At 38.5% G+C, this 23,594-nt stretch overlaps 1 protein-coding gene and 1 long non-coding RNA gene across 3 annotated transcripts; one reads left to right on the top strand and one right to left on the bottom strand.

Annotated features, from left to right (window-relative positions):
- Positions 1-3,269: 3,269 nt before the first annotated feature.
- Positions 3,270-15,198, top strand: LOC141012180 (uncharacterized). Of its 2 annotated transcripts, XM_073485591.1 has the most exons (15): positions 3,270-3,354; positions 5,300-5,378; positions 6,119-6,145; positions 7,318-7,353; positions 8,465-8,500; positions 9,745-9,780; positions 10,545-10,586; positions 10,738-10,839; positions 11,341-11,414; positions 11,465-11,498; positions 11,575-11,676; positions 12,246-12,347; positions 12,854-12,943; positions 13,088-13,244; positions 13,549-15,198. In XM_073485591.1, exons 2-15 carry the CDS (start codon positions 5,353-5,355, stop codon positions 13,915-13,917), a joined length of 1,233 nt encoding a protein of 410 aa, XP_073341692.1. In that variant the 5' UTR covers positions 3,270-3,354; positions 5,300-5,352; the 3' UTR covers positions 13,918-15,198. The 2 variants fall into 2 exon arrangements, with proteins under 2 accessions (XP_073341692.1, XP_073341693.1); XM_073485592.1 differs by lacking the exon at positions 11,465-11,498 and having other exon boundaries at positions 11,341-11,430.
- A 181-nt stretch (positions 15,199-15,379) lies between these two features.
- LOC141012181 (uncharacterized) lies at positions 15,380-17,627 on the bottom strand. The gene is made up of 4 exons (XR_012180371.1): positions 17,589-17,627; positions 17,382-17,495; positions 16,332-16,399; positions 15,380-15,595 (listed from the first exon to the last, which is right to left on the bottom strand). It is a non-coding gene; the product is annotated as an uncharacterized lncRNA (long non-coding RNA).
- Positions 17,628-23,594: the final 5,967 nt, after the last annotated feature.

The raw sequence follows: 23,594 nt of genomic DNA, 5'->3' as shown, positions 1-23,594 counted from the left end.
CTACTTGGAAAGTGTAGTGAGCTAAGCTACCAGTTACTCTACATTAAATTAAGCTTCACTACACCGAAGCTACCCCCCAGAGAAATGTAGCAAGCTAAGCTACAGCAACATGGCAAAAGTAGTTTAACTACATCGAAGCTATTTTTTTTTTTATATTGGAACAACTTCATTCCAAGGCAAAGCTATCTCAGTGATCAATAAAACTGTCAATCAGCTCACGTTCCATTTCCATGGAGGCCATTTTAGTTGGGTGGACCAGCTACAAAAGAAATAAAATTCTACAATTTTGTATATTGTATTATTCAACTATCAATGCACACTTAATTCTAACATCCATGGACAATCATGCACCTTACTACCATAGCAATATCCACCTGACTTGCACTAATGTACAGTGTCCTACACTGTAGCACATTAACATAATTAAACAGTGTATACTCAGCAAATAGTATATTATAGTTATAGTTTTCGTTAGGGTTCTCTAGGCTGTATTCTAGTTTCAGCTTTTATATTTATATTTTATATTTGAGTTAGTCTATTTAGTTATTTATATAATTCAGCCTTTTAATTGTATTTGTTTCTCATTGTTTTTGTATTTTGAATCATGTCAAGTGGCTGTAACACTTTAATTTCCCTTTGGGATTAATAAAGTACTCTATCCATCTACCAGTATCCCATATAACTGGCAGTTTCAAAAGTGGTATTTTTATTAGGCCCACTCTGTACTAGTAGCTATATCTACATACATTTTAAGCTGATAATTTTGACTAACCACCATACTTTGATTTTGTGTTTCTCTGTTCCCTCATTTCCCCACCTCTTACCTCCTATATGTAACGTTACTGTATTTGTTTATTATTTAAGTTTGTCTTTTGCAAGTCTTGGACGTTGAGAGCAGCTTCTTCTTGGGGTTGCACAGCAAGCACCTGAACACATAATTTTTCTCTGTTGTTTCATTCAAACTCATGTATTTCTCGAGGTACGGCCACGGCGACTCCCTCGGGATCAATTCGTCTCCGTCCTCCTCACCCTCTGCCATCTTTCCATCAAGTAACGTAACTCACTCAAGCAAGCTAACTTGTCTGTATTCCCCTGCAGCAGAGACGTTGTAGCCAGCCCAAGGATTGGTCCGTGATGTCACCGTCATACGGAAGTGCTTCTGTCGGCTCCACATACACGGCCGTGTATGGCGGTGGCGTCACTGACTGATCCTTTTATTTCAGACCGCAGCAGAAAGCTCCGCTACGCTGAGCTTCAGAGATGTTTGTAAAAATGTAGCTTGTGTGGACGCTACCGCACTACTTGGTTAATAAAAGAGCTAAGCTACTGAAAAGCTATTTGATTCAGAAAACAGCGACGCTACCACCACGCTACTGAGAAATGTAGTTAAACTAGTAACGCCGCTACTTGTAGCGACGCTACTGCCCAACACTGGGCGTGGAGCCTCACTAGCTGACTGCAGTTTACCTGGATCACAACCTCGGATCACTGGGGGAGTGACGGTAGGCGATATGGCTCAGCTGGGACTGGACTCAGCCTCTGAGACCGACAGAGGCCAGTTTGAAGACGAGCACTGGATCCACTAAACCCTCAAACTGAATACAACAGAACAGGCTCCAAAAACTATATACAATATATAACAATCTATATCACATGACCAAATCATACATTGTTTACTTTACGTCCAGGTAGTTATTGATCACTGGATGATGTATTTTATGAAGTAGATTATTGCAAGATGTGAATGACATAAGCCAGGAGTTTGATCCACTGTTTGTTAAAGGTGTCACCGGTAAATACAGCGTACTAGTGTCTGGATGTGTTGTATGTACAGTTAACTTGCTGATGCTACACTACATTTGAATGGATTCCATGTATTTTTTTACTTTTTTATCTGCACATATGCGATTTTTCATTAAAATAATGAAGATCAGAACACAACAGATCATCTGGTTGTCTTTATTTAAATCCCAACACTGTGTTCACATTTATTTCATCACATTTTTTGCAAAAGAAATAGAAAAATGTTGAGAAAGCTTTGTGATTACTGCAGCAGAGTATTTTTAATGTACTTAAAAGTTTCACAGAATGACACTGATCTGTGATCTGTGATCTGAAAACACAACTGAAGAAACTTATTGCATCTTAAAAACTGACAGAAAGAAATAGCTCAGACTCACAGCAGCTTATTTTCAGTGTTTAAATGTTTCTGCATTGTAAGAATGAAGGATTGTTAATGGAGCTGATGATCATTACACCTCTGCGATTATAGTTTAAATAAAAAACATTCCTCCTCCCGTCCACTCAGCTCAGCTCCTGTCTGATCCTCAGATTATTGTTGATTTCATGAACTGAGAGGAGAAAAAAGTGTAACATGCATCTGTGGGTAAATCATGTTTTTTAATTTCTTTATAATATGATATAGAATTCAGAAAAAACTAATTTCTCCTGTTTGAATTTTTTCATGACTCGCACATATGTTTGTCAATTTAAAACATAATTTTCCAAGTCGATAAAGTTTCAGTCTGTCAAACAAACTAATGAAATATCAGACTGTGAAAATACGTCATTATAAAGGCGACAGCCAACAGTCTCGTTAGTGACGTCTCCTAACTTAAACATTGTAGAGCTGCTCCTGTATATCAGCAGCTCACAGAACTGAACCAGAACCAACTTTCCTTTTCACATATGAGCAGATTTATTGTGATTTTCATCTTTTTTAAGACCTTTTCTGAGCCCAGTTGGCTCCATGTTGGTGTTGGTGACGTGTGTTGAGCGAGACGACACAAAACTACATGATATTTTACTTTATTTAAGACAAACTGAGACTTTATTGACTTGAAAAAATCAATTTTAAATTGACAAACATGTGTGTGATTCATGACACAACTCAAACAGAAGAAATCATTTATTCGTCTCTTCACGAACATACAAAGTTTTTATGAACTAAGGTCCCGTGAGGTCGACCGGAAAGGGGCGTGACTTCAGCGCCATCTTTGATTTAATGGCGGTTTTAATGACTAATGAATAATGAAGAGTCGTGTATTTACGACTTTACATCCGCCTGAAAATCATCTATGTCCACCTGATAGCTCCATAAGAAGACACATCTCCTTCCAGTGTGTTTATGATGTTCAAATTATTCCCGTGACACATTTTATGAATGCCGGACTGACTCAACGTCGAGGTTTTCGATAGCAGCCATCCAGGACTTCACCTCCACTTGCGTGTTTACACACTGAAACTTGTTGCTCAGTGTTTCCGCTACTGTCAGACTGGTCCCAACCTCCAGGTCCGTTACAGAGTCTTTCACGATACTTTAACTCGACCTGATAACCTCTGAGAGCTGACAAGGTAACGTAACAAACACCTGAAAGTGTTTCATATGTAATGTTTCGGTGTTATGACAGATTTAATGTTAGTTTATCAAGCTTATAAAAGGCGGAAATGTGTCCGTCGGCCATTTAATATAACTGCGTGGTTAGTCCAGTCACACAGCCTCAGTCTTTATAAAGGACACGAACAGACTTGAGTTTGTACAAATGTTCCTGTAACTTCTGTCACGTTTAGTGGTGGTTGTTTACTTGTTTGTGTTGTACTGGAGGCTCCCTGTGTTGTTGGACAGTGTTGTTGTTGATCTGGAAGTGAAAGTGAAAGTAAATTTTCTGCCTGTTTTCAGGCTCAATATACTGAATATAAGTGGTTGACCGATTATCGAGGCTGATATTCAACATCTTCCGATCATCTGTATCAGGGTTTTTTTTCTTGCTGATAAAATAAAGTAATTTAAAACTAGTCTGGCTCTGATCTGACCAGGTTTGGGCAAGTTGCTTTTAAAATACAATATATTACATATTACTAGTTTTATTACTTAGATTTTAAAGTAATATATGACATTACAATATTACTTATTACACTACTTTTTAGTAACTTTCAACAAAATTGCCCAAATAACTATGGACTTGCATTTCTATAGCTCTTTACAACGGGTCCATGGCACTGGTCCGACCACCCATTGGTCCGACCTCCCATTAGTTCGACCTCCCATTAGTTCGAACTCCCATTGTTCCGACAATCGGAGTAATGAGAGTTCGAACTAATGGGAGGTCCTCATTAGTTCGAACTGGACTAATGCATCTGTAATCTAAACAGACAGGTCGGATATTTGAGAGCTGCCAACTTGCACGAGCACGCACTGACCAGGTTGAGCACGCCACCAGATGCGCATTTCTCCGGCCCCTCAGTTGTGTGTCTGTGGGTAGCTCGTGTGTGTGTAGCCTGTGTGAATGTGTGCATTAATCCCTCTGTTCAGCATCTCTGTTAAGATGAATAACACAAATCTCCCCATAGAGCGCGAGCCTGGCACAGAGGTGCGCGCTCTGGCGCATCTGGCACAATCGGTTAACGGCACCGAGAGGAAACTGGCTCCGCTCCGTCCGTGTGTGTGTGTGTGCGTTTCCGAGAGCTCTCTCTCTCTCTCTCTCTCTCTCTCTCTCTCTTTCAATTTGCTTTATTGGCACGACTGTGATATACAATGTTGCCAAAGCATTGGGACAGCAGAGTTGAAACAAACTCTCAGAGAGAGAGAGACGCATGCTCGCAATGAAAGCGCTTGTCAGAAAGTAGGGATGACAGGTCGAACTAACGGGACCACCCATTGGTTCGACCTCCTATTGGTCCGACTTGTGGTTGATTTTGTCGGAGTAACGGGAGGTCGAACCAATGGGAGGTCGGACCAGTGGGTATTTTGTCGGAGTAACGGGAGGTCGAACCAATGGGAGGTCGGACCAATGGGAGGTCGAACCAATGGGAGGTCGAACCAATGGGAGGTCGGACCAATGGGCAGTTCCCCTTTAGGGCAGGGATGAACAGGCAGACAATGGATCAAAGTCTGATATATTATGAGATCTGAATACATATTTTTAATTGTAGGCTCAGTTATATGAAACACAACAGACCTGTACCTTCTATAATGTGGCCTATAATGAAATGACAAGACAAACATCCTTTTATTTTAGTCCACAGAACAAGGAGTGAGGACATATGTGATACATAATGTACATTAAAAAGTGCTCTCGAGGATCAGGCTTCATCATTAGGCTCATTTTTACTAGAAATGACACTTGTGTCACGCTGGGCCAAGTTATCTCAGTGCTTTTTTTAAAGATTTGGTGCAGTATACAGATGCAATACAATAACCAACACAACAAATGTGCTCATGATACTTTGTTGTTTTATTGTAACAGCGCTGTGAGCTCCTTATTCTTCCACCTGCCTTGACTTTGTTTATTTCTTTCAGGACTGAGCAGATTCTCCTGTACCAAGCTGTGTGTCTATAAAGGCTCACTGACCATGGAAGACCCTCTTGATTCCAGAAGGCAAGTTTCAATTCTTAATTTAAGTAAAAAGAACTTTCTGATATTTCTATCTCTCTACTAGACTTTTGGACATATTTGTCTTTGTCTGTAGTTATGGATCTCAAGGTCAAGATAACATTAACTGAATGTTCAAACATTATGTACAGTATCTTTCACAAGATGTTCTCAGGTAAAACAGTTGCTGGTAGATATTTCCATTGTTGTCATATTCCAAGTGAACTTTAAATTCCTCCTCAGTATATTTCTTACACTGAGGGTCAAGTAGAAGGCTGGTATTAAGTCTCCATGTGCTGTCTGCAGCTTTGTTATCAAAATGTAATGAGAAACATCCACCTGCACCATCTGATGAATCTTTAACCTCTAACAACTCATGATTCTGTGTCTGTGTTGAACATGAAGTGATCAAGTCTTGAGGACAGTTTGAGAGTGTGAGAAGAAAGTGAAGGAAGTTCTCGTCATGTGTCTGTTGAACCTCTTTAAGTAACTTTTTGACTGTTAATGTGACTATGAATTTTTGGTTGGTCTGTTGGTTGTAGATTAAACCCAACTGTCTTTGTACTATTGTCTCTTATTTTTACGGCCTTTTGACTCATCATCACCTTTTTTCTCAAGGCGTTTGTCTCTGGACAGGAAATATGAACCGATTGAGTTAATAATTCTGTTCCGTTTCTCTGTTACTTTCTGAGCACAAATTCTCAACAAATTCTTTATTTCTTTTGTCTTTGCTCCTTTTCTTTCAGGCCTGAGCTGCAGATTCTTTTTTCGATGTAAGTCAGAGACACTTTTTGAGCACAAATTCTCAATAAGTGTTTTATTACACTACTCTAACATTACTGCATTATTTATTTAACCTCTCTTGTCCACTTCTTATACTGATTTGTAACAATTTTTAACCTTCATAATCTTTCTTTCGTCCTCTTCATCTTATGAGGATTTTATATATATATAAAATGTAAAAAAAAAATAGCTTTCTCTCTAATAGACTTGATCACATCTTTTAGACGTCATTTATGGACCTCCAAGACATCCAAGACGTCCTCTGGGGAGCCAGAATGAAAGTTTTTTATACATCTTTTCTGGACGTTGTATAGATGTTTATATATCGTTTATCGACTAATTCTGGCTGTTAATGGACGTCCAGATCATAGCCAGTACGAACGTCTATTCTCAACTAATTCTGGATGTCAGTGGATGTCTAGATTATGGCCTGACTATTGACATGGCCAGGCCATGATCTGGACGTCCATTAACAGCCAGAATTAGTCGATAAACGATATATAAACGTCTATACAACGTCCAGAAAAGACGTATAAAAAACTTTCATTCTGGCTCCCCAGAGGACGTCTTTTAGACGTCTTGGATGTCCATAAATGACGTCTAAAAGACGTGATCTAGACCACTTTTTGCTCACTGGGTAGTTATGGCTCTCAAGGTCAAGATAACATTAACTGAATGTTCAAATATTATGTACAGTATCTTTCACAAGATGTTCTCAGGTAAAACAGTTGCTGGTAGATATTTCCATTGTTGTCATATTCCAAGTGAGCTTTAAATTCCTCCTCAGTATATTTCTTACCCTGAGGGTCAAGTAGAAGGCTGGTATTAAGTCTCCATGTGCTGTCTGCAGCTTTGTTATCAAAATGTAATGAGAAACATCCACCTGCACCATCTGATGAATCTTTAACCTCTAACAACTCATGATTCTGTGTCTGTGTTGAACATGAAGTGATCAAGTCTTGAGGACAGTTTGAGAGTGTGAGAAGAAAGTGAAGGAAGTTCTCGTCATGTGTCTGTTGAACCTCTTTAAGTAACTTTTTGACTGTTAATGTGATTATGAATTTTTGGTTGGTCTGTTGGTTGTAGATTAAACCCAACTGTCTTTGTACTATCGTCTCTTATTTTTACGGCCTTTTGACTCATCATCACCTTTTTTCTCAAGGATTTTGTTTCCGGACTGGGAATATGAACCGAATGTGTAAGTAATTCTGTTCCGTTACTCTGTTACTTTCTGAGCACAAATTCTCAATAAGGATCATAACTACACTATTTTATAACACTACTCTAACATTACTGCATTATTTATTTAACCTCTCTTGTCCACTTCTTGTACTGATTTGTAACAATGTTTAACCTTCACAATCTTTCTTTCATCCTCTTCATCTTATGAGGATTTTATATATATATAAAATGTAAAAAAATAGCTTTCTCTCTAATAGACTTGATCACATCTTTTAGACGTCATTTATGGACATCCAAGACGTCTAAAAGACATCCTCTGGGGAGCCAGAATGAAAGTTTTTTATACGTCTTTTCTGGACGTTGTATAGACGTTTATATATCGTTTATCGACTAATTCTGGCTGTTAATGGACGTCCAGATCATAGCCAGTATGAACGTCTATTCTCAACTAATTCTGGATGTCAGTGGATGTCTAGATCATGGCCTAACTATTGACATGGCCAGGCCATGATCTGGACGTCCATTAACAGCCAGAATTAGTCGATAAACGATATATAAACGTCTATACAACGTCCAGAAAAGACGTATAAAAAACTTTCATTCTGGCTCCCCAGAGGACGTCTTTTAGACGTCTTGGATGTCCATAAATGATGTCTAAAAGATGTGATCTAGACCACTTTTTGCTCACTGGGTAGTTATGGATCTCAAGGTCAAGATAACATTAACCAAGTGAACTTTAAATTCCTCCTCAGTATATTTCTTACACTGAGGGTCAAGTAGAAGGCTGGTATTAAGTCTCCATGTGCTGTCTGCAGCTTTGTTATCAAAATGTAATGAGAAACATCCACCTGCACCATCTGATGAATCTTTAACCTCTAACAACTCATGATTCTGTGTCTGTGTTGAACATGAAGTAATCAAGTCTTGAGGACAGTTTGAGAGTGTGAGAAGAAAGTGGAGGAAGTTCTCGTCATGTGTCTGTTGAACCTCTTTAAGTAACTTTGTGACTGTTAATGTGATTATGAGTTTTTGGTTGGTCTGTGGGTTGTAGATTAAACCCAACTGTCTTTGTACTATCGTCTCTTATTTTTACGGCCTTTTGACTCATCATCACCTTTTTTCTCAAGGGGTTTGCAGCAATTGCAGGAAGATTTACGGAAACAGTAAGTCAAACGACCTTTTTGAGCACAAATTCTCTAAAAACGTTCAGTGTTTATTAATGCGCAGTGTAATTTAAATTAAGTCACCAGAACATTTTTAGTTATCTAATAAATTATCTATATATTTTGTCAGTGCTTCATTTCTTTCAGGACTGTGTGAAACAAAAAGGATATTTCCATAATAACCTGTTTGTATATTATAAGCATCAGATTGACCTTTGACCTTTATAAAGACTCAAAGACTATAAATGTTCTCACTACACTTCTTTTCATTGCTTTTAATCTATAATATCTGCCAGTCTCTGTATAAACCTATTATAATACACAACATGAGTCACACATGACCTGTGAATGTGTGGATGTGATCAGCCTCAGTGAACCCTCCATGAATATATACACAGTATATATATATATATATATATATATATATATATATATATATATATATATATATATATATATATATATATATACTGTGTGTATATACTGTGTGTATATACTGTGTGTATATACTGTGTGTATATATATGTATATATATATATATATATACACACATATATATATATACACACACACATATATATATATACATATATATAAATATATATATTACACATAAATACACAGTATATATATAATGTAAAAGAATATTATTGTAGCAGGAGTTTTTGACATAGCTGATGTTTGACATAGCTATCAGACTTTTTGACATATTTGTCTTTGTAGTTATGGATCTCAAGGTCAAGATAACATTAACTGAATGTTCAAACATTATGTACAGTATCTGTCACAGGATGTTCTCAGGTAAAACAGTTGCTGGTAGATATTTCCATTGTTGTCATATTCCAAGTGAGCTTTAAATTCCTCCTCAGTATATTTCTTACACTGAGGGTCAAGTAGAAGGCTGGTATTAAGTCTCCATGTGCTGTCTGCAGCTTTGTTATCAAAATGTAATGAGAAACATCCACCTGCACCATCTGATGAATCTTTAACCTCTAACAACTCATGATTCTGTGTCTGTGTTGAACATGAAGTGATCAAGTCTTGAGGACAGTTTGAGAGTGTGAGAAGAAAGTGAAGGAAGTTCTCGTCATGTGTCTGTTGAACCTCTTTAAGTAACTTTTTGACTGTTAATGTGATTATGAATTTTTGGTTGGTCTGTTGGTTGTAGATTAAACCCAACTGTCTTTGTACTATCGTCTCTTATTTTTACGGCCTTTTGACTCATCATCACCTTTTTTCTCAAGGATTTTGTTTCCGGACTGGGAATATGAACCGAATGTGTAAGTAATTCTGTTCCGTTACTCTGTTACTTTCTGAGCACAAATTCTCAATAAGGATCATAACTACACTATTTTATAACACTACTCTAACATTACTGCATTATTTATTTAACCTCTCTTGTCCACTTCTTGTACTGATTTGTAACAATGTTTAACCTTCACAATCTTTCTTTCATCCTCTTCATCTTATGAGGATTTTATATATATATAAAATGTAAAAAAATAGCTTTCTCTCTAATAGACTTGATCACATCTTTTAGACGTCATTTATGGACATCCAAGACGTCTAAAAGACATCCTCTGGGGAGCCAGAATGAAAGTTTTTTATACATCTTTTCTGGACGTTGTATAGACGTTTATATATCGTTTATCGACTAATTCTGGCTGTTTATGGACGTCCAGATCATAGCCAGTATGAACGTCTATTCTCAACTAATTCTGGATGTCAGTCGATGTCTAGATTATGGCCTGACTATTGACATGGCCAGGCCAAATTCTCTAAAAATTTACATTTATTTTTTTCAACCAGCAATTTAATTTACGTAAGTCACCAGAACATTTTTAGTTGACACTGTAGTGATTAGCCCATATGTGCTAGATTTTCCTCATGCAGGGTTAGCTCCACCCTGCAGTCAAGCCTAATCAAGTCTTGAGGACAGTTTGAGAGTGTGAGAAGAAAGTGAAGGAAGTTCTCGTCATGTGTCTTTGTACTATTGTCTCTTATTTTTACGGCCTTTTGACTCATCATCACCTTTTTTCTCAAGGATGTTGATGGACGAAGAATTCCTGAAAGATTTCTGCAAAGAGTAAGTCAAATGACCTTTTTGAGCACAAATTCCCTAAAAATGCTCAGTGTTTGTTAATTCTCAGTGTAATTTAAATTAAGTTACCAGAACCATTTTTATCTCAAATCGTTTTAATTCTATATTTCTTTATTTAATGTCCCTTTTCTTTCAGGCCTGAGCAGGACAGAGCAGATTCTCCTGAACCGAGCCGTGTGTCCATGAAGAGTGACGGGTCCATGGACAATCCTCCGTCTTTCAAACAGCAACATTCAAAGTATGTAGAGAATTTATATAAATAAATATTATGATCAAACAGCTCTGTTGATTTTCTCGAATTTTACTTTATGTTTTTGGCAAGGCTCAATTTAATTTAATTTAATTTAATTTATGAAAGTCAATAAAACTTTTTGTTTTTGTTTTAACTCTTTAAATTCCCCGTTTCTTTTGCCATTGCTCCGTATCATTCAGAAGTAAGTAACAGCTCCATCGACTTAATGGATTTAAATGACAATTAAGTCAATAAAACTTTTTAAGCACAAATTTAATTTAATTTAATTGACGTAAGTCAAGATTTTTCCATAATAACCTGTTTGTCCAGTCGAACAGTGACAGTTCATTGTCTTCCCTCTTTCTTTAATACGAAAGTCAAAAGAACTTATTGAGGCACAAATTCTGTAAAAATGCTCAGTGTAATTTAAATTAAGTCACCAGAACCATTTTTAGCTCAAATCGTTTTAATTCTATATTTCTTTATTTAATGTCCCTTTTCTTTCAGGCCTGAGCAGGACAGAGCAGATCCTCCTGAACCGAGCCGTGTGTCCATGAAGAGTGACGGGTACAAGGACTTTCTTATTGATTTTAAAAGGTATATATATGTATATATGTTTCCATGTACTTACCTCCTGTTTTCAAATGGCAAGAAGACATTTCTGAGTAGGTCAAAGGAACTTTCTAAGCACAAACTTCCTCCAAAATTTTAATTCCTTTTTTTAATGCTTCATTTTTACAGGCCTGAGCAGGACAGAGCAGATTCTCCTGAACCGAGCTGTGTGTCCATGAAGAGTGACAGGTCCATGAACAATCCTCTGTCTTTCAAACAGCAACATTCAAAGTATGTAGAGAATTTATATAAATAAATATTATGATCAAACAGCTCTGTTGATTTTCTCGAATTTTACTTCATGTTTTTGGCAAGGCTCAATTTAATTTAATTTATGAAAGTCAATAAAACTTTTAATTTTTGTTTGAACTTTCTTTAAATTCCCCGTTTCTTTTGCCATTGCTCCGTATCATTCAGAAGTAAGTAACAGCTCCATTGACTTAATGGATTTAAATTACAATTAAGTCAATAAAACTTTTTAAGCACAAATTTAATTTAATTGACGTAAGTCACCAGAACATTTTTAGTTATCTAATAAATGATCTGTATATTTTGTCAGTGCTTCATTTCTTTCAGGATTGTGTGAAACAAAAAGGATTTTTCCATAATAACCTGTTTGTCCAGTCGAACAGTGACAGTTCATTGTCTTCCCTCTTTCTTTAATACGAAAGTCAAAAGAACTTATTGAGCACAAATTCTGTAAAAATGCTCAGTGTAATTTAAATTAAGTTACCAGAACCATTTTTATCTCAAATCGTTTTAATTCTATATTTCTTTATTTAATGTCCCTTTTCTTTCAGGCCTGAGCAGGACAGAGCAGATTCTCCTGAACCGAGCTGTGTGTCCATGAAGAGTGACCGGTCCATGAACAATCCTCTGTCTTTCAAACAGCAACATTCAAAGTATGTAGAGAATTTATATAAATAAATATTATGATCAAACAGCTCTGTTGATTTTCTCGAATTTTACTTTATGTTTTTGGCAAGGCTCAATTTAATTTAATTTAATTTAATTTAATTTATGAAAGTCAATAAAACTTTTTGTTTTTGTTTTAACTCTTTAAATTCCCCGTTTCTTTTGCCATTGCTCCGTATCATTCAGAAGTAAGTAACAGCTCCATTGACTTAATGGATTTAAATTACAATTAAGTCAATAAAACTTTTTAAGCACAAATTTAATTTAATTTAATTGACGTAAGTCAAGATTTTTCCATAATAACCTGTTTGTCCAGTCGAACAGTGACAGTTCATTGTCTTCCCTCTTTCTTTAATACGAAAGTCAAAAGAACTTATTGAGGCACAAATTCTGTAAAAATGCTCAGTGTAATTTAAATTAAGTCACCAGAACCATTTTTAGCTCAAATCGTTTTAATTCTATATTTCTTTATTTAATGTCCCTTTTCTTTCAGGCCTGAGCAGGACAGAGCAGATTCTCCTGAACCGAGCCGTGTGTCCATGAAGAGTGACGGGTACAAGGACTTTCTTATTGATTTTAAAAGGTATATATATGTATATATGTTTCCATGTACTTACCTCCTGTTTTCAAATGGCAAGAAGACATTTCTGAGTAGGTCAAAGGAACTTTCTAAGCACAAACTTCCTCCAAAATTTTAATTCCTTTTTTTAATGCTTCATTTTTACAGGACTGAGCAGGACAGAGCAGATTCTCCTGAACCGAGCTGTGTGTCCATGAAGAGTGACAGGTCCATGAACAATCCTCCGTCTTTCAAACAGCAACATTCAAAGGACACCTCAGATGTTTCCACTGGCCGTCGCAGTCCCCTGGACTCCACGTTCATGGTGCGTACTGTACAAGCCCATATTTAAAGATATAATAAGTAACATTTATGCATTAAAATGTCAGAATATAACCAGACCTGCTGAGTTGTGTATTTAAATTATCCCAAATGTTCGAACCAGAGAAATGTAATTTAATGTAATTTTAATCGAGGTAACAGTCAGTTTCATTTGCTCGCCCGCTGTGTTAACGTTCAGGAAAGAGTCAGAGATCGAGGAAACGAGACTGAATGAAACGTGTGTGTGTTTTTTAAGGGAGATTTGAGTTTGTGACGTTGAAAGTTAAATGAATGTTCTTTTGTTCCAGTTTCTTGAGGAGAACATTGTTGGCTTTGTGAAGAAGGAACTGAAGAAGTTCAAGGACATGCTGAGTCCAGATTACCCAGAATGCCCCGAGGACCAATGTGAGGACGAGGGGGTGGTCGACGAAGATGAAGCGCAAAGGAGGTACGGCAGCGCGTTGGTTCTGAAGATGACACTGCTGTTCATGAAGAGAATGAACCTGGGGGAGCTGGCTGACTGTCTGGAGAAGAGAAGTGTGAGACTTTTAGACAGTGTAGCAGAGAGCAAACGTCACAACGGTGCATTTACGGGTCTGATGGGTCTGCTGTTCAGAACCTGCTTTGGATCGAGAAATTCTTCTTGGTTACGCACACAGTCCAGCGCTGTTCAGTAGAACAGAGATATCAGTGAAACAACAACGTACCACGTTTGTGCAAATAAAAATCCCACAGATCTTCCATTGGCAATGTCACGATGTATCAAACTGTAAGCAGTTTTGTCTTCCTGTTAAAGGGGCACTATGTAGTTTTGGAGAAGAAATTTAAACCAGAATTTTAATTTTAATATTTACAATATTAAACAGGACTATGTATTTTTCCCAGAAGTGATGAAACAAGCTGTTCTCAGAGGAAAATAAGGTCCCAGGACACTGTTTGAAGCTAGAAAAGTGGCAGGGTCCGCCACATATAAACAAAGAAAAGCAGTATGAAACTGTGTTGTCCTTTTTAATGTTTGTTTGTTTGTTTATTCAGTCATAAAAACAAAGACAGTTTGATTATTTGGTCTGTTTTCTTCTCCCCGAAACTACAGCGTGCTCCTTTAACCTGATTGATTTTGATTGATAGCTGTCACAGCTTCTATTCAGAGTCTTTAAAAGCATAGCTAATGTCCCTTGCCCAAATAAGTTTCCTGGATGTAGGCAGCAGTGCCGCTTTCAAACCATCTACCTAAGAAAATAATAATAATGACAAATGGTAAAAGCAGTTGTATAAAAATAAAATGACAAATGACATCTCTCAGCCTCCCAGTGGACACGGCTGGACACCAGACTGGGACGGACAGGAGGAGGCCAGATTAAAGACGGGCACTGCATCTATTCAAAAATCATATCATTTGTTCCAGTTTGGGGCACAAAACGTGGCTCTTTTGTTGTAAGGTTGCTCCAGTTCAACAGAGTGATGCTTAACAGGGGCAATTTGTAACATATGGCCAGAAAACAGGAGTGTGAAGAAACAAATACTAGGCTCCATGGCTGACTGAGCTATTTGCTAGTCAGATAGCAACAAGAAAGAGCGAGGGCAGCAGTTAGCGGTTATGGTACCGCCTATAGATTTGGAGCTACCTTGGAATTCTGGCCAGTTCTTACAAATTTCACCGGTTTTGTGGGTTATTCAGTAGAAAGTAAGTAGGTACTGGCCTTTGCGTCTTGCGGGGCCAGTGAGGATTTAGGTAGCGTCTTGCGCCTATCGATACAGCAGCAGCAGACAGCGCCTGGCTGTCCTGCCAGCTCAAAGGGTTTGTTACCACTTTAGGTAGCTAGAGCCTACCTGTATATGTATATAAAGTATTTACAGTTAACTAACTGAAGTTGATTCGCCAGATAATCATATGTTGTCATGACGTTTCATGGACATTGACCTTTATTCATGCGTATAATAAAGATATGAACTCAACAGATCATCTGGTTGTCTTTATTTAAATCCAACACTGTGTTCACATTTATTTCATCACATTTTTTGCCAAAGAAATAGAAAAATGTAGAGAAAGCTTCGTGATTACGGCAGCAGAGTATTTTTAATGTAATTAAAAGTTTCACAAAATGACACTGATCTGTGATCTGTGATCTGAAAACACAACTGAAGAAACTTTCTGCATCTAAAGAAAAAGCTCGGACTCACAGCAGCTTATTTTCAGTGTTTAAATGTTTCTGCACTGTAATAATGAAGTATTGTTAATGGAGCTGATGATCATTACAGCTCTGTGATTATAATTATTAAAAAACATCCCTCCTCCCGTCTGCTCAGCTCAGCTCAGCTCCTGTCTGATCCTCAGACTATCGTTGATTTCATGAACTGAGGAGGAAAAAAAAGAGTAATAACCAGCTGAACTGTTCACGTGCAACCATGAGTTCATACAAATGTAATCATTTTCTTTATAATATGACAAAATATATGTTAATACAATCAATATCAAGGTCTGACCAGCAGGTGTCGCCATCTTAACACGATGAGACCAAACGTCGAAGCTTCTTCACTGATAAAATATTTAAACTCACTTCATCACTATTACAACCCGAGTAATTAACACTTTTTATTATTTTTAATGTTTAATGCCATGTTTCTGTCGACTGCAGAGCTGGAAAATAAATGCTTATACTTTATCATATTTTCTATTCTATGCTCTATGATTGTACAATACTATATAACATGTTGTGCTATATTAAACTATATAATGTTAATATGTCATACTGTTTTATTACATAATTTAATATATCATATTTCTATATTAATGCAGACACCACTAAGTTAATCTTGGTATCATAAATCACATATTTTATTCTGGTGTAATCTAATCACACTACTGCATCACTTTGCTTCAAACAGTACTGCAGTATTAGTTATAAGTACAACACTGCTCATGAGTACTATGTGTACTGCTCTTGTATTGTTTGTTTTTAAAACGTTTTTGTGACGTATGTATAGTATAGACTTCTGTCCAACACCTGAATGTTTCCTCTGAGGATGGATGAAGTATTGATCGTACTGCTGCTTTTAATGGTGTTAATAAGAAATCAACATTTAAACTCACCTGCTTGAAGGAGAAGCTGGCGACTTCACAGTCACACGGGACGCTCATCAGATGAGCCTGGAAACGATCTGAGACGGGACGCAAATATTTACATCAACTAACTGAAGTTTACCCAAAAATAACAATATTTTTTAAGGTTAAATATGAGCAGAATCTGCTTTATAATAATAAAACATCTTTAATAGTCTTTAATTGGGAGTTTGTTTTTAAATTCTCTCAGTATCTTGAATTGTATATTATCATAATTGTTACCAAAAACAATAACAATATTTTCTACGTTGATGTTAATCCAGAGTAACACTTATTTTTAAAGTTTATTACATTTATGTTAATAGTTATTTTACTGTTAACAGACAATGAAATGCTTTTAAAAACCATGTATTTAGCAACTGTACATATAAAATCAGTTACAACTTTATAATAAACTTAATCGCTTTTAAACTTTGTATTGTTTGTTAACAGTGAAATCTATAAATTAATAATTTATTCATGTTGGATGTTATAAAGTACTTTACAAATTAAAAAGTCCTGCATTTAAAATGTTACTTAAGTAAAAGTACAAGTGTTATCAAATCAAAATATACTTTAGCACTCATAATATTTGTATTTTATTATTGATTTATGATTATTGATGCATGAATGTCATTAAAATGATGATGTAAACTTAAAAAATGGAAATGTAATTACAGAAAAACATAATAATTTCCCACATACGTTGGTGTTATTTGAGCAATTTATTAAAATCAAATCATTTTAATATTGTTGCTGGTAAAGGCGAAGCTAATTTTAATTGATTTATAGATATTTTGTTACTCTTTACACTGCTGGGTATCTAGATACACAGTTATAATGTCATAAGTTATTTATTGGTTATATTTTGTTTTGTTAATGTGGATCTGGAATAACTAGCATTCAAAATATGTGAAATTATCCTTTAACTGTTGTGGAGCTTAAGTATAAAGTATCAGAAGAAAGTGTATTTAAGTACAGTACTTGAGTAAATGTACTTCCACCACTGACAGTATGTGTGAATGTGTTTTTTTCCGTCACCTCTGAGGATCTGAAGTTTTGTCAGCACCGCCACAAACTCATCGTAGTCGATCCCGCCTGTCGACTGATATTCCTGCCACAGAGTTCTGAAGGTTTTATCGTCTAAATCGAATCCTGCAAGATCGAGACGCAAAGAGAAATTAATTCTGGAGTGATCCGTCTTCAACCCTGAGCCGCTCCTGTATCTTTAAAGATGTGATGTGTTACCGCGAGCGGACAGAATCTTCTTCATCTGGTTCTGAGTGACGGCCGGTGGGTTCCTCCTCTCGTAGCTCTCCACGTACTCCCTCCTGACAACAGCCACGTAGTGCTCCAGCTTGAAGACCTCCACCACGTCCAGGTCTTCAGAGCCGTCCGCCTGAAAGTGCTGGTTAAAGAAAATGCTCAGCACGTTATAGCATAAAAGCTCCTGTGGTGATTTTGGTTATTGGTTAGTTGTTTCCTGTTTTATTTTGTAGTAATATGTCCTCTTCACTTCCTCCTGCTCACCTGTGGTCCTGTGCTCCTCCCCACACCTGTTTCACATCGTTAGCACCGCCCTGATCCCAGTGTCTCCACCTGCACCTCACCCCTCGTTACTCTAGTTCATGTTGAAGTCTGTGTTGTTCCCCTCACTCTCCGTTGTTTTGTCTCCCTGCACTTGATTCCTCGGGTTTATTTTGTACTTTGTTTTATTTTTTGCCCCTGGATCTCCTGTTTGGTTGATTTTGGATTTGGATTTTTGGACTTCAGTTTCCATTACAGCTCATTTTAGTTTTCAACCTGCCTGCCTCTGTTTCTACAGTTGGTCCTCAGGGTGTTACCAGTTGTGACAATCAAATATAACATCCAGTGCATTCAGTACAAGTTCGGTACCTCCTGTTTGGACACCACTGATCCTGAAACAAGTCACAGGTCATGACCTATAAATACTGAGCAGTGTCAGCTGTGAAGGATACATCCATCAGAGTCAGCAGCAGGCGGGCTGTCCTGAGGCTCAGGGCTAAAACACGGAGAATAAATACATTCATGAGTGTAAAAATGTCTCATTCAGATTATAAAATGATGTTGCTTAAGTTAGTGAAAATAAACTGACATTTTCCACGAACAGAGTAGCCACCAGCGTCAAGCTTAGCGAGAACACCTTCAGCACTCAGCATCTGTTGGAAAAGAGGACAAAGTTAGATAAACAGAGATGTTGTCATTGTGTAATATTAATATTCTGTATAATACAATATTAATATTCAAAGTACTCATCAGTTTGGAAACATGTCTTGCATGCAAATTAGATGCATGATAAAAAAGCCCTCGGTGTGTAAAAGGCCTGAACTTTGAGTTTTTGCAGAAACTGCAGTTCAATTAATTCATGAAATGACCCTAAAATACTGGCAAACATATTAAAAGCGTCAAAACATGGGTAAGAAATTACAAATCCAGCTGCTGGTCGAGTGTTTGCTGTCAATAAGAGGCAGCACCATGGAGCCAAATCATCACCAGGAGTTTCAAACACAGTCCTGATGCAGGATTTAACAAACCCTCCAGTTTTCTTTTAATGAATAAAAATCGTAGTAATTTAAACCCTGCAGAGTTTTCTCGTTAACAAACCAAGTTTCTATTTAAATTCAGATTTACTCACCAAAATGCATTGTGTGTATCTACAAACACGTTGAATGCTTTTCATTCCTCATAAAAAATGTGCAAATCTGATTTTCTTTAAAGTTTGAAACCTGAATTGTTTATTTTCACGTTACTTTCTAGTTGGAGTGTCAGGATTTCTTTTTTAAACTGAAAATCAATCAACATAAGCTTTCAATCCGTTCATCTTTATCAGGATTGGTGACCCACAAATGTAAACGAATAAAACCGATGATCTGTTGATCTTTACAAACAAGACTCAATATTCCATCTCTGGCATTGATATCAGAGCTGAATAGAAAATGTTAAAATCAAGAAACGTGACCTTAAAATCTAAAGATAAAACTGAATCATGGATGTGGAGAATCGTGACGACCCTACTTGCTCGCAGTCTTCATTTCTTGTTGCATTATTTACTGCTACTGGTGATCAGAAACTCCCCAGAGTACCTTTAAAATATTTGTTATTTCTTCAGGAATTTTTTTCATTTACTCTTCAAATTTGTACGGTCCAGTCGCCCTTCAATGTGGTTACTCTGTTTAGTACATGATATCAATGATCAGAACCTACACGGGTTGAGATTTACGTGCAGACGTGCAACATTAAATGTTTGGAAACACTGAAATACCTCAAGTCTGCTTTCTTCCTGTGAAGGAAAAGGAAAAGAAAGACGTGAGAAAACATTCTTTATATTTCTGTCACCAAACTGAACTCATCTAATTCATTTTTCATCCACAAACTGTTCATTACTCACTGATATACAGTTCTGGTCTGGGAATGAGTCACAGTGCAGCTCATTCGGCCACGAAACGCCAAAACTGTTCATCAGTTCCTCACAGCCCGTTTTGGCTCTCTGGCAGAAGGACTTGCAGGGTCGCTGCACTTCCCCGGCCACACACCGGGGGGCGTACACCATGCACACGAAGAGGCGGATGTCCACTGAGCACACGGTTTGCACGATGGAGTTGAAGAAGGACATCTTCACTACCGCCTCTCTTTGACTGGTGTGTCCCAGAAGGTTTGGAGTGATGGTCTGGTTGTAGGAGAGGCCCTGGCACAACGGGATGGTGATGGGCTCGCAGATCCCCCCGCTGCTGCTCACGCCATACTGCAACGAGACGCAAATGCAGAAAAAAGGAAACTAAGAGTTGTAGCAGCTCTGTCTCATCTCCTGTGGAGTCCCACAAGGCGCCTTTTAAGGCCCTTTTTAGTTTTTAAACATCTTTTTTTTCTGGCGTTGATCATGAAAGTTGCTGAGACATCGCACTTCTTTCTCATCTCTATTGAGAGCTGCATTGACAATAAGGTAGCTAGCAAGAATCAGGTACTGACCTGTTTTACAATGGTTACTTTTTTATATCAGCACAGACTGAACAATGTCCAAGAGCTGCTCGAACATTCTTCGTAGCATTGCGTCAGAAAAGGGGTGAAAATTAGCGTGTCCACCCAGGTGTTTTCATCACAGAAGATCAGATGTTAGGGTTTTTTTGTTCAGTGTGAAAGAAAAAGAAGAGCAGACTTACGTGTTCGCAGGAGTCTGTGCTAAACGTTTTGCAGCTGAGTGCGTCCGGCCACTGGAAGCCAAACTTCATCATCAGCGGTTCACAGCCGGTGCGAGCCTGCTCACAGAGCGTCCTGCAGGGAGGTCGACGTTTTCCTGCCGCACACTCAGGAGTGTAGACGGAGCACAGGAAGGGCTTCAGATGAGAGGAGCACCCCACTTTTACAAGTGGTGTGAACTGATGGACCTCCAGGCTTGCTTCTTCCTGAGATTTGTGGCCGAGAATATTGGGCATGGCTGTTTCAGCGTAGGGCAGGTCTTGGCAGAGAGGGACTGTGATTGGTTGACATGTTGCAGGGGGTGTTGTTGCCAAACTGAACTGTGGGACCTGAGAACACAAACAGACAAACATAAATCAGATAATTATGAGGAGTTTTTTTAATGCTGTGGTATTCATCAAACACAAATGAGCTTTTCTCCAAATACCAAAGTGCACTTTAAAAAAGTGACTTCATTCAACGATTGCTTGTCTGCCCAGTCGGTCGGAAACTCAGAGTAAATTCTGTCTGGTGCTGTCAGCGTCACCTTAGATGGCAAGTGAGGAGCCCGAGTGATCTGTGGTTGTAAGGGTCTGATGAAACATGTTCGAAAGGGGAAAATAAAACATCCCATCTATTACCTTCACCAAGGAGGTTTCGTTTTTGCATGTGTCTGTTTGCTGGTTGGTTGGTCGGTTTGTCAGCAGGATTACACAAAAACTACACAACAGATTTATACAAAACTTGGTTGTAGGATGGGTCTCAGCCCAGAATAGACCCTGTTAACTTTTGGTATAAAGATACGGATCCAGGAATTTTCCTCACTTTCTTTCACATTGTGAGATCGGGCGGGTTTTTGAAACTTTTTGTTCATTTCTCACAGACTATCAAATGAATGTTGATGAAAAAAATCAAGTATAATTAGGTGGCTGGTATATATGAGTGAGTGCAATTTTATCTATTAAGCTTCCACAACACAACAGAGATTATGATATCATCTCGTTCGCTCCTAAGTCTTGTTCTCTCGCTCCTAAAGTTTCTCAGTAAGGAGCACCAAAGCTACTAGTGGAAAAAAGTTAATCTGGAGCCACAAACATCATCATCTTCATTCAGAAAGAGCACACTCACAGGTAGGGCCATTTGTTTGCAGGACTCCGTGGTAAATGCTTCACACCTGAAGGCCTCGGGCCACTGGAAGCCGTGCCTGGTCAGCACCGGTTCACAGCTGGACTTCACAGTCTCACAGAGCGTTCTGCAGGGAGGTAGAGGTCTTCCCGACACACACTCAGGAGTGTAGACGGAGCACAAGAACTGCTTCAGATGAGGGGAGCACCCCACTTGTATAAGTGGTACAAACGTTTGTACTTGCGCGTTGGCATCGGCCTGAAGCGTGTGGCCGAGGACGTTGGGCAGGGCGGTCTCGGTGTACGGCAGGTTTTTGCAGAGAGGGACTGTGATTGGCTGACATGTTGACACGGGGAGGGAAGGTGATTGATTGATTGGGGGTTGAACAGGAGCGACTTGACCCTGCATGAACAGAAACATAAATCAGTGGTCTGTATAAACAATATTCTTGTACATCAACCCTGTTTACCTTTTTGATTGCACAGTACCACAGTTAGAAACTTCAACCAGGATTTGTCTGTGAACTAATTGGACACTGGTTGGCCAAAGTGGATCTGTGGTTAGCCCAGATGTCCTGTGATGGTGCCACCAGAGATGAGCAGAACATGCAGCACCACATGAACATGCAGCAATAAACAGGAGGATCCTGCTCTCTGCGAGACAGGACCGCCTCTTTATAGACTTCTCGGTCCTGATTGGATAAAGTGGGCAGGGATACCAGAAAATGTCTTCAGATTTTTTCTTTGCATGAGCAGAGGGAGGAGAGACATGGGTTACTGACCAAACACTCTATAACAGGGATTACTGTTGGAAAGTAGAGCTATTTAATACTTATTTTAATAAAAAAGAAATCACTTACAGCAGCTTTAATATTTAGATTGTTTTGGTTTCTCAGACTTTTTACCCTTGAGCCCTTGAGTCCATTCTTTAAAGTAAAACAAATGTCAGAAACAAGAGAAGATGTACCTGGACACAGTTGGACTCTGGTAAAGATTCACACCGGAGCCTCGTCGGCCAGTACAGCCGCTTCGTTCTGAAGGCAGACTCACAGTCCGTCTTGACCTTCTGACAGAGAGCTCGACACGGCTTCATGCGGCTGTCGTCCTCTGAGCCACATTCAGGCACAACGACACGACACAAGACTGTGGCAATGTGTGGAGAACAAGCCGTCTCCACCATCTGACCAGTCTGCTGCAGGTTGTAGCCTACAGCTCCAGTTGGATTGGGGGTGGTGGTGTATCCCAAACCTTGACAAAAGGTGGCCGTTATTGGTCTGCAATCACTCCTGCTCTGTGCCTGCTGAGAAAACGGCAGCAAACCCAAAACCAAGAAGATGAAATTCTTCATGTTGTGCAGGAATCTCAAAAAACTGCCCTGTGCTGTTTGACAAAGCTGCTGGAGGTTTGAGACCAGTGAGTCTCTGCGCTGCCGAGGAGGTGGAGTGGGCGTCCGCGAATGGAGTTTCTACAAACAAAGCGCTGATTTGGAGCCACTGGTAAGGCCACATATCAATAAGATGCTCAACACAAAATGAGAGCCAAACTGGTCCCAGAGCAGCAGCTGGATTCTGAGAAATTCAAGCTGTGTAAGACGACATCTGGTTGTGATTGTGCGTTTCTGTGTAACCTGGGGGTTGTTGCACAAAAGCTGGCACAATAAACCCGATGGATGGGAAGAATTTCAACACAAGAAGAATAAAGTGTTGACATGTTGTGTTTTTCCAAAACAACTCTCCAGTTCTCTGTCCTCGGTGGCTTAAACCACTTTGGGCGAAGGTTGTCCTCTCAGAGTGCCTTAAAATGATTTGCATAAAATCAAAATCATCAGGTGAAGTTTCCAAGTCCACGAAACATTTCTGGAGCTTCACAGTAAAACAGCATTGCAGCAATGGCTCCCAACAAGCCGGGTCAAGTGGTTGAGCTCGTGCACCCACTT

The sequence above is a fragment of the Pagrus major genome, chromosome 17 (genome assembly GCF_040436345.1).
Source record: "Pagrus major chromosome 17, Pma_NU_1.0".
In the NCBI taxonomy this organism is placed as follows: Eukaryota; Metazoa; Chordata; class Actinopteri; order Spariformes; family Sparidae; genus Pagrus; species Pagrus major.
This window is presented reverse-complemented; position numbering and strand designations above follow the sequence as displayed.